This window comes from Ovis canadensis, chromosome 1 (assembly GCF_042477335.2).
Source record: "Ovis canadensis isolate MfBH-ARS-UI-01 breed Bighorn chromosome 1, ARS-UI_OviCan_v2, whole genome shotgun sequence".
NCBI classification, from domain to species: Eukaryota; Metazoa; Chordata; class Mammalia; order Artiodactyla; family Bovidae; genus Ovis; species Ovis canadensis.
In genome coordinates this window covers 165,736,169-165,750,015 of record NC_091245.1, presented here as the reverse complement: position 1 = coordinate 165,750,015, position 13,847 = coordinate 165,736,169, and the positions used below count along the sequence as shown (strand labels likewise).

General features: G+C 38.0%; 1 protein-coding gene across 1 annotated transcript; it reads right to left on the bottom strand.

The window, feature by feature from the left end:
- Positions 1–4,121: 4,121 nt before the first annotated feature.
- LOC138418822 (olfactory receptor 5K1-like) lies at positions 4,122–12,481 on the bottom strand. Its single transcript, XM_069550697.1, has 2 exons — positions 11,565–12,481; positions 4,122–4,984 (listed from the first exon to the last, which is right to left on the bottom strand). Exons 1-2 carry the CDS (start codon positions 12,479–12,481, stop codon positions 4,957–4,959), a joined length of 945 nt encoding a protein of 314 aa, XP_069406798.1. The 3' UTR covers positions 4,122–4,956.
- Between the last annotated feature and the right edge of the window lie 1,366 nt (positions 12,482–13,847).

Sequence of the window (13,847 nt, the reverse complement as noted above, 5' to 3'; positions counted from 1 at the left end):
TTTATTTTATTTTACTTTACAATACTGTATTGGTTTTGCCATACATCAACATGAATCCACCATGGGTGTACACATGTTCCTAATCCTGAACCCCTCTCCCACCTCCCTCCCTATACCATCCCTCTGGGTCATCTCAGTGCACCAGCCCCAAGCATCCTGTATCCTGCACTGGACCTAGACTGGCGATTCGTTTCTTATATGATATTATCTTGAGAGTCCCTTGGACTGCAAGGAGATCCAACCAGTCCATTCTGAAGGAGATCAACCCGGGGACTTCTTTGGAAGGAATGATGCTAAAGCTGAAACTCTAGTACTTTGGCCACCTCATGCAAAGAGTTGACTCATTGGAAAAGACTCTGATGCTGGGAGGGATTGGGGGCAGGAGAAGAAGGGGACGACCAAGGATGAGATGGCTGGATGGCATCCCGGACTCAATGGACGTGAGTCTGAGTGAACTCCGGGAGATGGTGATGGACAGGGAGGCCTGGCGTGCTGCGATTCATGGGGTCGCAAAGAGTCAGACAAGACTGAGCGACTGAACTGGACTGGACATGTTTCAATGCCATTCTCCCAAATCATCCCACCCTCTCCCTCTCCCACAGAGTCCAAAAGACTGTTCTATTCATCTGTGTCTCTTTTGCTATCTCGCATACAGGGTTATCATTATCATCTTTCTAAATTCTATATATATGTGTTAGTATACTGTATTTGTGTTTTTCCTTCTGGCTTACTTCACTCTGCTCCAGTTTCATCCACCTCATTAGAACTGATTCAAATGTATTCTTTTTAATGGCTGAGTAATACTCCATTGTGTATATGTACCACAGCTTTCTTATCCATTCATCTGCTGATGGACATCTAGGTTGTTTCCATGTCCTGGCTATTATAAACAGTGCTGCGATGAACATTGGGGTACACGTGTCTTTTTCAATTCTGCTTTCCTCAGTGTGCATGCCCAGCAGTGGGATTGCTAGGTCATAAGGCAGTTCTATTTCCAGTTTTTTAAGGAATCTCCACACTGTTCTCCATAGTGGCTGTACTAGTTTGCATTCCCACCAACAGTGTAAGAGGGTTCCCTTTTCTCCACGCCCACTCCAGCATTTATTGCTTGCAGACTTTTGGATCGCAACCATTCTTTTTTTTTTTTTTTTTTTTTTTTTTTAGTTTTTTATTTTTTACATTTTAAAATCTTTAATTCTTACATGCATTCCCAAACATGAACCCCCCTCCCACCTCCCTCCCCATAACATCTTTCTGGGTCATCCCCATGCACCAGCCCCAAGCATGCTGCATCCTGCGTCAGACATAGACTGGCGATTCAATTCACATGATAGTATACATGTTAGAATGTCATTCTCCCAAATCATCCCACCCTCTCCCTCTCCCTCTGAGTCCAAAAGTCCGTTATACACATCTGTGTCTCTTTCCCTGTCTTGCATACAGGGTCGTCATTGCCATCTTCCTAAATTCCATATATATGTGTTAGTATACTGTATTGGTGTTTTTCTTTCTGGCTTACTTCACTCTGTATAATCGGCTCCAGTTTCATCCATCTCATCAGAACTGATTCAAATGCATTCTTTTTAACCGCTGAGTAATACTCCATTGTGTATATGTACCACAGCTTTCTTATCCATTCATCTGCTGATGGACATCTAGGTTGTTTCCATGTCCTGGCTATTATAAACAGTGCTGCGATGAACATTGGGGTACATGTGTCTCTTTCAATTCTGGTTTCCTCGGTGTGTATGCCCAGAAGTGGGATTGCTGGGTCATAAGGTAGTTCTATTTGCAATTTTTTAAGGAATCTCCACACTGTTCTCCATAGTGGCTGTACTAGTTTGCATTCCCACCAACAGTGTAGGAGGGTTCCCTTTTCTCCACACCCTCTCCAGCATTTATTGCTTGCAGATTTTTGGATCGCAGCCATTCTGACTGGTGTGAAGTGGTACCTCATTGTGGTTTTGATTTGCATTTCTCTAATAATGAGTGATGTTGAGCATCTTTTCATGTGTTTGTTAGCCATCCGTGTGTCTTCTTTGGAGAAATGTCTATTTAGTTCTTTGGCCCATTTTTTGATAGGGTCGTTTATTTTTCTGGAGTTGAGCTGCAGAAGGTGCTTGTATATTTTTGAGATTAGTTGTTTGTCAGTTGCTTCATTAGCTATTATTTTCTCCCATTCAGAAGGCTGTCTTTTCACCTTGCTTATATTTTCCTTTGTTGTGCAGAAGCTTTTAATTTTAATTAGATCCCATTTGTTTATTTTTGCTTTTATTTCCAGGATTCTGGGAGGTGGATCATAGAGGATCCTGCTGTGATTTATGTCTGAGAGTGTTTTGCCTATGTTCTCCTCTAGGAGTTTTATAGTTTCTGATCTTACATTTAGATCTTTAATCCATCTTGAGTTTATTTTTGTGTGCGGTGTTAGAAAGTGATCTAGTTTCATTCTTTTACAAGTGGTTGACCAGTTTTCCCAGCACCACTTGTTAAAGAGATTGTCTTTACTCCATTGTATATTCTTGCCTCCTTTGTCAAAGATAAGGTGTCCATATGTGTGTGGATTTATCTCTGGGCTTTCTATTTTGTTCCATTGATCTATATGTCTGTCTTTGTGCCAGTACCATACTGTCTTGATGACTGTGGCTTTGTAGTAGAGCCTGAAGTCAGGCAAGTTGATTCCTCCAGTTCCATTCTTCTTTCTCAAGATTGCTTTGGCTATTCGAGGTTTTTTGTATTTCCATACAAATCTTGAAATGATTTGTTCTAGTTCTGTGAAAAATGTGGCTGGTAGCTTGATAGGGATTGCATTGAATTTGTAAATTGCTTTGGGTAGTATACTCATTTTCACTATATTGATTCTTCCAATCCATGAACATGGTATATTTCTCCATCTATTAGTGTCCTCTTTGATTTCTTTCATCAGTGTTTTATAGTTTTCTATATATAGGTCTTTAGTTTCTTTAGGTAGATATATTCCTAAGTATTTTATTCTTTTTGTTGCAATGGTGAATGGAATTGTTTCCTTAATTTCTTTTTCTACTTTCTCATTATTCGTGTATAGGAATGCAAGGGATTTCTGTGTGTTGATTTTATATCCTGCAACTTTACTATATTCATCGATGAGCTCTAGTAATTTTCTGGTGGAGTCTTTAGGGTTTTCCATGTAGAGGATCATGTCATCTGCAAACAGTGAGAGTTTTACTTCTTCTTTTCCAATTTGGATTCCTTTTATTTCTTTTTCTGCTCTGATTGCTGTGGCCAAAACTTCCAGAACTATGTTGAATAGTAGCGGTGAAAGTGGACACCCTTGTCTTGTTCCTGACTTTAGGGGAAATGCTTTCAATTTTTCACCATTGAGGATAATGTTTGCTGTGGGTTTGTCATAGATAGCTTTTATTATGTTGAGGTATGTTCCTTCTATTCCTGCTTTCTGGAGAGTTTTTATCATAAATGGATGTTGAATTTTGTCAAAGGCCTTCTCTGCATCTATTGAGATAATCATATGGTTTTTATTTTTCAATTTGTTAATGTGGTGAATTACATTGATTGATTTGCGGATATTGAAGAATCCTTGCATCCCTGGGATAAAGCCCACTTGGTCATGGTGTATGATCTTTTTAATGTGTTGTTGGATTCTGATTGCTAGAATTTTGTTCAGGATTTTTGCATCTATGTTCATCAGAGATATTGGCCTGTAGTTTTCTTTTTTTGTGACATTTTTGTCAGGTTTTGGTATTAGGGTGATGGTGGCCTCATAGAATGAGTTTGGAAGTTTACCTTCCTCTGCAATTTTCTGGAAGAGTTTGAGGAGGATAGGTGTTAGCTCTTCTCGAAATTTTTGGTAGAATTCAGCTGTGAAGCCATCTGGACCTGGGCTTTTGTTTGCTGGAAGATTTCTGATTACAGTATCAATTTCCGTGCTTGTGATGGGTCTGTTAAGATTTTCTATTTCTTCCTGGTTCAGTTTTGGAAAATTGTACTTTTCTAAGAATTTGTCCATTTCTTCCATGTTGTCCATTTTATTGGCATACAACTGCTGATAGTAGTCTCTTATGATCCTTTGTATTTCTGTGTTGTCTGTTGTGATCTCTCCATTTTCATTTCTAATTTTATTGATTTGATTTTTCTCTCTTTGCTTCTTGATGAGTCTGGCTAATGGTTTGTCAATTTTATTTATCCTTTCAAAGAACCAGCTTTTGGCTTTGTTGATTTTTGCTATGGTCTCTTTTGTTTCTTTTGCATTTATTTCTGCCCTAATTTTTAAGATTTCTTTCCTTCTACTAACTCTGGGGTTCTCCAACTCTTCCTTTTCTAGTTGCTTTAGTTGTAGAGTTAGGTTGTTTATTTGACTTTTTTCTTGCTTCTTGAGGTATGCCTGTATTGCTATGAACTTTCCTCTTAGCACTGCTTTTATAGTGTCCCACAGGTTTTGGGTTGTTGTGTTTTCATTTTCATTAGTTTCTATGCATATTTTGATTTCTTTTTTGATTTCTTCTGTGATTTGTTGGTTATTCAGAAGTGTGTTGTTCAACCTCCATATGTTGGAATTTTTAATAGTTTTTCTCCTGTAATTGAGATCTAATCTTAATGCATTATGGTCAGAAAAGATGCTTGGAATGATTTCGATTTTTTTGAATTTATCAAGTTTAGATTTATGGCCCAGGATGTGGTCTATCCTGGAGAAGGTTCCATGAGCACTTGAAAAAAAGGTGAAATTCGTTGTTTTGGGGTGAAATGTCCTATAGATATCAATTAGGTCTAACTGATCTAATGTATCATTTAAAGTTTGCGTTTCTTTGTTAATTTTCTGTTTAGTTGATCTGTCCATAGGTGTGAGTGGGGTATTAAAGTCTCCCACTATTATTGTGTTATTGTTGATTTCCCCTTTCATACTTGTTAGCATTTGTCTTACATATTGTGGTGCTCCTATATTGGGTGCATATATATTTATAATTGTTATATCTTCTTCTTGGATTGTTCCTTTGATCATTATGTAGTGGCCTTCTTTGTCTCTTTTCACAGCCTTTGTTTTAAAGTCTATTTTATCGGATATGAGTATTGCCACTCCTGCTTTCTTTTGGTCTCTATTTGCGTGGTATATCTTTTTCCAGCCCTTCACTTTCAGTCTGTATGTGTCCCTTGTTTTGAGGTGGGTCTCTTGTAAGCAGCATATAGAGGGGTCTTGTTTTTGTATCCATTCGGCCAGTCTTTGTCTTTTGGTTGGGGCGTTCAACCCATTTACGTTTAAGGTAATTATTGATAAGTATGATCCCGTTGCCATTTACTTTATTGTTTTGGGTTCGGGTTTATACACCCTTTTCGTGTTTCCTGTCTAGAGGATATCCTTTAGAATTTGTTGGAGAGCTGGTTTGGTGGTGCTGAATTCTCTCAGCTTTTGCTTGTCTGTAAAGCTTTTGATTTCTCCTTCGTATTTGAATGAGATCCTTGCTGGGTACAGTAATCTGGGCTGTAGGTTATTGTCTTTCATCACTTTAAGTATGTCTTGCCATTCCCTCCTGGCCTGAAGAGTTTCTATTGACAGATCAGCTGTTATCCTTATGGGAATCCCCTTGTGTGTTATTTGTTGTTTTTCCCTTGCTGCTTTTAATATTTGTTCTTTGTGTTTGATCTTTGTTAATTTGATTAATATGTGTCTTGGGGTGTTTCGCCTTGGGTTTATCCTATTTGGGACTCTCTGTGTTTCTTGGACTTGGGTGATTATTTCCTTCCCCATTTTAGGGAAGTTTTCAACTATTATCTCCTCAAGGATTTTCTCATGATCTTTCTTTCTGTCTTCTTCTTCTGGGACTCCTATAATTCGAATGTTGGAGCGTTTCATATTGTCCTGGAGGTCTCTGAGATTGTCCTCGTTTCTTTTAATTCGTTTTTCTTGTTTCCTCTCTGATTCATTTATTTCTACCATTCTATCTTCTATTTCACTAATCCTATCTTCTGCCTCCGTTATTCTACTATTTGTTGCCTCCAGAGTGTTTCTGATCTCATTTATTGTGTTATTCATTATATTTTGACTCTTTTTTATTTCTTCTAGGTCCTTGTTAAACCTTTCTTGCATCTTCTCAATCCTTGTCTCTAGGCTATTTATCTGTGTTTCCATTTTGATTTCAAGATTTTGGATCATTTTCACTATCAGTATTCGGAATTCCTTCTCCGGTAGATTCCCTACTTCTTCCTCTTTTGTTTGGTTTGGTGGGCAACTCTCCTGTTCCTTTACCTGCTGAGTATTCCTCTGTCTCTTCATCTTGGTTATATTGCTGCGTTTGGGGTGGCCTTTTTATATTCTGATAATTTGTGGAGTTCTCTTTATTATGGAGCTTCCTCACTTTGGGTGGGGTTCTATCAGTGGCTTGTCAAGGTTTCCTGGTTAGGGAGGCTTGTGTTGGAGTTTTGGTGGGTGGAGCTGGGTTTCTTCTCTCTGGAGTGCAGTGGAGTGACCCTTAATGGGTTATGAGACATCAAAGGTTTTGGGATAATTTTGAGCTGCCTGTATATTGAGGCTCAGGGGAGTGTTCCTGTGTTGCTGGAGAATTTGCGTGGTATGTCTTGTTTTGGAACTTGTTGGCCCTTGGGTGGAGCTTGGTTTCAGTGTAGGTATGAAGGCATTTGATGAGCTCCTATTGCTTAATGTTCCCTGAATTCAAGAGTTCTCTAATGTTTTCAGGCTTTGGGTTTAAGCTTCCTGCTTCTGGTTTTCAGTTTTATTTTTACAGTAGCCTCTAGACTTCTCCATCTATACAGCACCGATGATAAAACATCTAGGTTAAAGATGAAAAGTTTCTCCACCTTGAGGGACACTCAGAGAGGTTCACTGAGTTACAAGGAGAAGAGAAGATGGAGGGGGTAGTTAGAGGTAACTGGAATGAGATGCGGTGAGATCAAGAGAGGAGAGAGCAAGCTAGCCAGTAGTCTCTTCCTTATGTGCGCTCTATAGTCTGGACTGCTCAGAGGTATTTACAGAGTTATACGGGGAAGAGGAGAGGGAGGAAGTAGACAGAGGTGACCAGGAGGATAAGAGAGAGGAATGAGTAGGAGAGAGACAAATCCTGCCAGTAACCAGTTCCTTAGGTGTTCTCTACCGTCTGGAACACACAGAGATTCACAGAGTTGGATAGAGAAGAGATGGGGGAGAAAAGAGACAGAGGCCACCTGGTGGAGAAAAAGGAGAGGCCAGAGGAGGAGAGAGTGGACAAGCCAGTAATCTCACTCTCAGGTAAACTTGGGTAGTGAAGTTTGGGTTTTTAAATGTACAAAATTGACAACAAAGATTAAAAATCTGGAGTAGAGGTTGGATTTTCAAAGATACAATATTAAAGAAAAGCAGAAGGAAAAAGGAAGAAAGAAAAAAAAAGAATTATTAAAAAACAAACAAACAAACAAACAAAAAAGACCAAAACACCAACAACCATCCAAAGAGTATATATGGTGTTTGCCTTAAAAAAAAAAAAAAAAAAAAAGTCTTTTTTTTTTTTTAAAAATAGTAATACTAGGTTATAGAAATAAAAATTAGAGGAGAAATAGAAGACTTAACAATTAAAAAAAAGCTCGGAAAAAAATAAAAAAAAAGCAAAAGGCAAAAAAAAAAAAGAATGATTTTAAAAATATTAAAAAATTAAAAATATATCTGGCTCTTCTCTGATGTTATGGGCCGTGTGGGCTCACTTCCAAGGTGGTTTCCTCTGTTTAATTTCTTCTGTTTGCTGGTTTTTAGGCTCACTAGTTCAGTCGCGCTGTGGGGAGGGGGGATGCTGCATACAAATAGCACTGTCGTGTGTACACAGTATCTCTGCCCCGCTTGACCTGTCCTTTCTCGCGGCGCACAAACCGCTCCGGCTCTACGATGCTCAGCCGGGAACCGTCTGGGGCCGGCCCTAGGCTGCGTGCACTTCCCCGGTCCAAGCCGCTCAGGTTCGGCCCTCAGGCAGCCCTCAGAGGCACAAATGCGGCTGGGACTGCGCTTTGTGCCCTTCCCAGGTCCGAGTAGCTCAGGAGTTTGGCGAGCGCAATCGCCGCGGCTTGTCACCTTTTCTGCTGCTGCTGCTCAGCTTTCTGGGTGGACCGCTGGCGCACCCCGTGAAGCAGACTGTGACTGTCCAGCACCCCCAGAAGTCTTAGCAAAGGAGCCTGCTTGCAGTTAGGTAAGTAAAGTCTCTCCGGGTCTGCAATTGCCCCTTTCCAGTCCTTACGGCTCTGGCTGCCTGTCCCCGGCGGGGAATGGTCTGCAGCCGGCTTTTTCCGCTCCGTCCTTTGTTCTGTGCTCAGTCCTGGCGGCGTCTTATGTTCGAGCTTTTCGCATGGTAGCTATCCCACAGTCTGGTTTGCTAGCCCAGGTTAGATCGTTCTGGTTGCGCGTGGGGCATTCCTGCCCGATTCTTACAAAGCTCTGCAGCCCGCGCCTCCCGCGCGTCCCTGCCCTGCCCCCACTTCCCAATGGCGGATGCAGGCGTCTGTGCTGCTTTTCCGCTGGGGGAGTTACTGTTGGGCTTGTAATCTGTTGGTTTTAATTATTTATCTATTTTTCCTTCCCGTTATGTTGCCCTCTGTGTTTCCAAGGCTCGCCACAGACTCGGCAGGGAGAGTGTTTCCTGGTGTTTGGAAACCTCTCTTCTTAAAATTCCCTTCCCGGGACGGGCTTCCCTTCCCGGGACGGAGCTCCCTCCCCACCTCCTTTGTCTCCTTTTTCGTCGTTTATATTTTTTCCTACCTGTTTTGAAGAGAATGGTCTGCTTTTCTGGTTGCCTGATGTCCTCTGCCAGCCTACAGAAGTTGTTTTGTGGAGTTTGCTCGGCGTTGAAATGTTCTTTTGAGGAATTTGTGAGGGAGAACGTGATCTTCCCGTCCTATTCCTCCGCCATGTTTCCCTCCCTCCAGGATCGCAACCATTCTGACTGACATGAAATGGTACCTCACTGTGGTTTTGATTTGCATTTCTCTGATAATGAGTGATGTTGAGCATCTTTTCATGTGTTTGTTAGCCATCTGTATGTCTTCTTTGGAGAAATGTCTATTTAGTTCTTTGGCCCATTTTTCTATTGGGTCATTTATTTTTCTGGAATTGAGCTGCATGAGTTGCTTGTATATTTTTGAGATTAGTTGTTTGTCAGTTGCTTCATTTGTTATTATTTTCTCCCATTCCAAAGGCTGTCTTTTCACCTTGCTTATAGTTCCTTTAGTTGTGCAGAAGCTTTTAAGTTTAATTAGATCCCATTTGTTTATTTTTGCTTTTATTTCCTGTATTGTGGGGGGTGGGTCATAGAGGATCCTGCTGTGATGTATGTCGGAGAGTGTTTTGCCTATGTTCTCCTCTAGGAGTTTTATAGTTTCTGGTCTTATGTTTAGATCTTTAATCCATTTTGAGTTTATTTTTGTGTATGGTGTTAGAAAGTGTTCTAGTTTCATTCTTTTACAAGTGGTTGACCAGTTTTCCCAGCACCACTTGTTAAAGAGATTGTCTTTACTCCATTGTATATTCTTTCCTCCTTTGTCAACGATAAGGTGTCCATAGGTGTGTGGATTTATCTCTGGGCTTTCTATTTTGTGTCATATCCTTTTAAATGTTTCCCAAACTGATAGATCTTCCCCTCATACAATAGAAGTAAAATAAATAAAGCCAAAAATAATTAATTTCACATATTTAAATTGAAATAAGTGAAATATATTTCTTAAGATTATTAGATTTGCAATTTTTTCTGTTGAATGTCCATTGCCCCTTCCTTTCACTCAGATGTTTGCATGTCTTTTATGAATTATAGTAGTTTCTTATATATGTGTTAACCATTTTCTTTCTTTCATAAATATCTTCAATTTTTTTGTATTTTATCTGGCTATTAACTCTGCTGTTTTATTATTATGTAAAGGTTTTAAAATTTATATAGTCATTGTAAGAGGAACAATGCAGGAAAACAAAGACTTTGCCCACTAGTTAAGGAGAGAAATTTAATTTAGTAAACAGTTCAAAAGTATTGTTAAATCAAAAAGTCAAACAGAATAGTAAGGCAGCTCAGATATTACTATTAGTGAGGAGTTTCTACAAGGGTGAGTGGTTAGTTAACATAATCTATGATTTCACACACATGAGCAACTTTCTTACAGTAGGTAGACTCAGTGATTAGATGCAACTTGTGCTTAGAGACACTCTCTTTAGCAGTGGAAGAGGGGAGAAACATTATGGGTTTTCCCCCGTCTTTAGTTACACTGCTCCTCATTGTCCAAATGTAGATAGAAGACATTTGAAAGGGAAGGAGTCTGAATTTGACAGTGGTCCTTAATTATAAAATAAATACAGGAAAGGAAGTGGGAAAATGGATTGAGGGCAAAAAGGGAAATGAAAGAATGATCAAAGAATGACATGCATCAGTTAATCTGCTTATTATTTCTAGGTTTGGCATTTTGGTAATAAACCCTTTTCTTGACTTGTCAATGTGTGGAATTTTTACTGTGGAAAGACATGAAAAATCTTGTCTAACTATTTGGTAGGTAACATATATGAAAGTTTTGGTTTAGTGCCTAGCAGTTGGTAGGTTCTCAGTAAATTATTTCTTTCATAATAGTACATGTAAGGATCAATACATGCTTTTGTTTATAAATGTAGAATTATTAATATTTTCTGTCTCAATTATGCGTGATCAGCATCTCCAGGTTTTTGTTAATGCTATCCATGCATTAATACTCTTAATTGGAATCAGCCCAGGATAGAGATATTCATAATAAGCAAGTCAAATAGTAATATGAGAGGAAAAAACATTTATTTAATTAATATATTTAGTAATTAGACTGTCATATATGATGGGCTGCCAGTCAAAAGTAAACAGCATGAAAATATCAAATACATAAGGGCATCAATATAAGTAGCAACATATTCAACTACAGATTGATAAATCAACAATAAATGAAAATACTCTATTTCAGGAAAGTTGATAGAAAATTGACTAACAATAAAGAGGAAAGTGTTGATTAGGAAATAAATATTTTATGTGAATTCATATTCAAATAGAATATCTCAAACTCAAAATTTATATTCAAATGGAAATATATAGCTTACTTCTGTCACACGGTATTGCCTAAGAAGGAATTATTTTTTGAGAACTTGAGGTATGAGGAGTTTGTTAGATTATGGCTTCCAATTGCAGAAATTTACCAGCAATATTAAGGCAATATGAAGGCAACTGTTGTATATAACTTCTAGTTCTAGGATTTGTTGAAAATTGTAACTATTATACTCTGAAACTAATAGTAACTGTTGGAACTAACCATAGTGGAACACAGTTTTGTGTTACTCAAGAGTACTCTTATGTTACTCAAGATTAATTATTTAGTTTATCCCTGATGAAAACTAGTAACATATTTTGGAGTACATTTTAGCAGAAAGTCTCTTTTCTGAACTTGTTTATTCAGCTCAGAAACTAGTCATGTGTTAATAGTTTGATATTTTATATTGAAAGTTGTCATTTCCCATTTTTCTCAATATTCTTTGATTTTGAAAAAAGTTTTCTCAAATTGCAATCGGCTGTCCACATGGCATGGTAATTGTTTCAGAATGTTATGATATGTTCATAATTTTTTTCATAACATTTATTACTTCCTTATTTCTTAAACTATAAATAAAAGGGTTTAATAAAGGAATAACTAGAGTATAAAAAATAGCAACAGGTAAATCTTTATCTTCTTCATTAACTGAATTCGGTCGAATGTATGTAAAGAGAAGAGAACCATAGAATATTGAGACAGACAGAAAGTGGGATGCACAAGTAGATAAAGCTTTCTTTCTTCCTTCTTTAGATTTCATCTTGAAAATTGTGAAAATGATATAAAGGTAAGAAATTATTACTATGGTAATAGTGAATATTTGAACTGATCCTCCAAAGATAAATATCATTAATTCATTGATATAAGGGTCCACACAGGAGAGTCTGTATAATGGAAGAACATCACAAAAAAAGTGATTGATTTGATGAGACCCACGGAAAGTTAACCTAAACAGAAACCCTACGTGAATCATAGAATGCAGGTTTCCAGGTACGTACGCCCCTGTGGTCATCTTAATGCAGAGTTTCTGTGACATCATGATGTGGTACTGCAATGGTTTGCAGATGGCCACAAAGCGATCATAAGCCATTGCTGCCAGGAGAAAGGAGTCTGCACTTTCAGCAAGACAGAGAAAATAAAATTGTGCCATGCATTCATAGAGAGAAATCATTTTGTCCTTAGAAAAGAAGTTCTCCAACATTTTGGGGGTAATGGCACAGGAACAACAGGAATCCATTAGAGCAAGATTACCCAGGAAGATGTACATTGGTGTGTGAAGACGTTGCTCTGTTACTATCAATGCCACCAGGCCAAGATTCCCCACCATGGTGATCAGATAGATGATAAAGAACACCAGAAACAGAAGAATCCTCAGATCTGGGTGTTCTGTAAATCCTATGAGGATAAATTCAGTTGCCAAGGAGCAGTTATCCTCAGCCATCTCTACCTTGTTTGTTGAGATAAGAATTATGGAAATATAAGATTCTAATTTAGAGCATGTATTATTTTATCTTCAAATTTTTTATTTTTACAACAAGGAGAGGAGCTTCTTCTTCAGATTCTCCTACTGTCTCTGTGATACAGGCACACAGACTTCTAAGGGACATATGTTCCCTTAACATGTCAGCTTCTATGACCTCAAATCTAAAACTCAGGTTCATGAGACTGTTTTGATAATTCCAGGGAGGATGCTTACAGTGGGAAAAGTTTGTCTTTATGAAATTGCACAAGTACAGTGTACAAATTTAAGATATCCATATTTGGTTCAGTGTCCTCAAATAAGTTCAGTGTCAGTATTTAAAATTTTTTAGAATAATTTTAAAATCAATTTTTCTTTATATATATTTTTTTCATTGAGCAAAAGTTTTCATATAATCTCCCAGTGGAATGCCTGTTTGAAAACAAAATACAGTAGACAGCTTAAAGGTTTGCCTTAGGAGTTGCACAAAGATTACTAAGATTAAGGGGAGGACTATTCCCTACTCAGTTTTAAAAACAGTAATCTTTGGTAGCTAAGGAATTAAATATCCATTGATTAGCATGTCTTTTATTCCTTTTCCTAGTGTCATACCTATTTCCATAAATACTGACTCTGTCCATGATTATTTCTGGTGCTTTTGCCCATATATCTAAATCATTTACTCTTTTTACATGAAGCATAATTTACATGTAAGGCTATTTAAGAAAGTTTAAGCTAAATGTCCCAGATCACACTGATCTCCATTTTGTCTGCTCTCAAGCATGTCTTATATATGCAACACAATCTAGAATACCTTATGTATAATCTACCTTTTTTATTTGAAGGCACAATTAGCTTATTAAATTATAGATATTTTGAAGTTAACTGTGACTTGTACTTCTTATGACAGCTGTACTGTGCTACAAAGAGAAAACAGTATTGATTTCAGCCCTGCCTCCATCCCAGTGACCTGGAAGGGGTCAAGTTGTTTTCAGAATCCTATCAGTGATCCTTAGTGACCTCTCCTGCAAGTTGAGTCTATTAATTTTGAAGAAGAGTCTACAAAGAAAAATTTTCAAACCTCATCATTCAAAAATTGGGGATTAATATCCAAAATATATAAGGAACTCATACAACTCAATGGTAAAAGTAAATCTGATTTAAAAGTGGGCAGAGGAACTAAAAGGGTATTCTTCCAGAAGACATTCAAATAATCAACAGCACATGAAAGGGTATTTAGTATCACTAATCATTAGGAAAATGCAAGTCAAAAACACAAGATATTACCCTATACCTCTCAGAATGCCTGTCATCAAGAAGGCAAAAAATAACAAGTATTGGCAAAGAT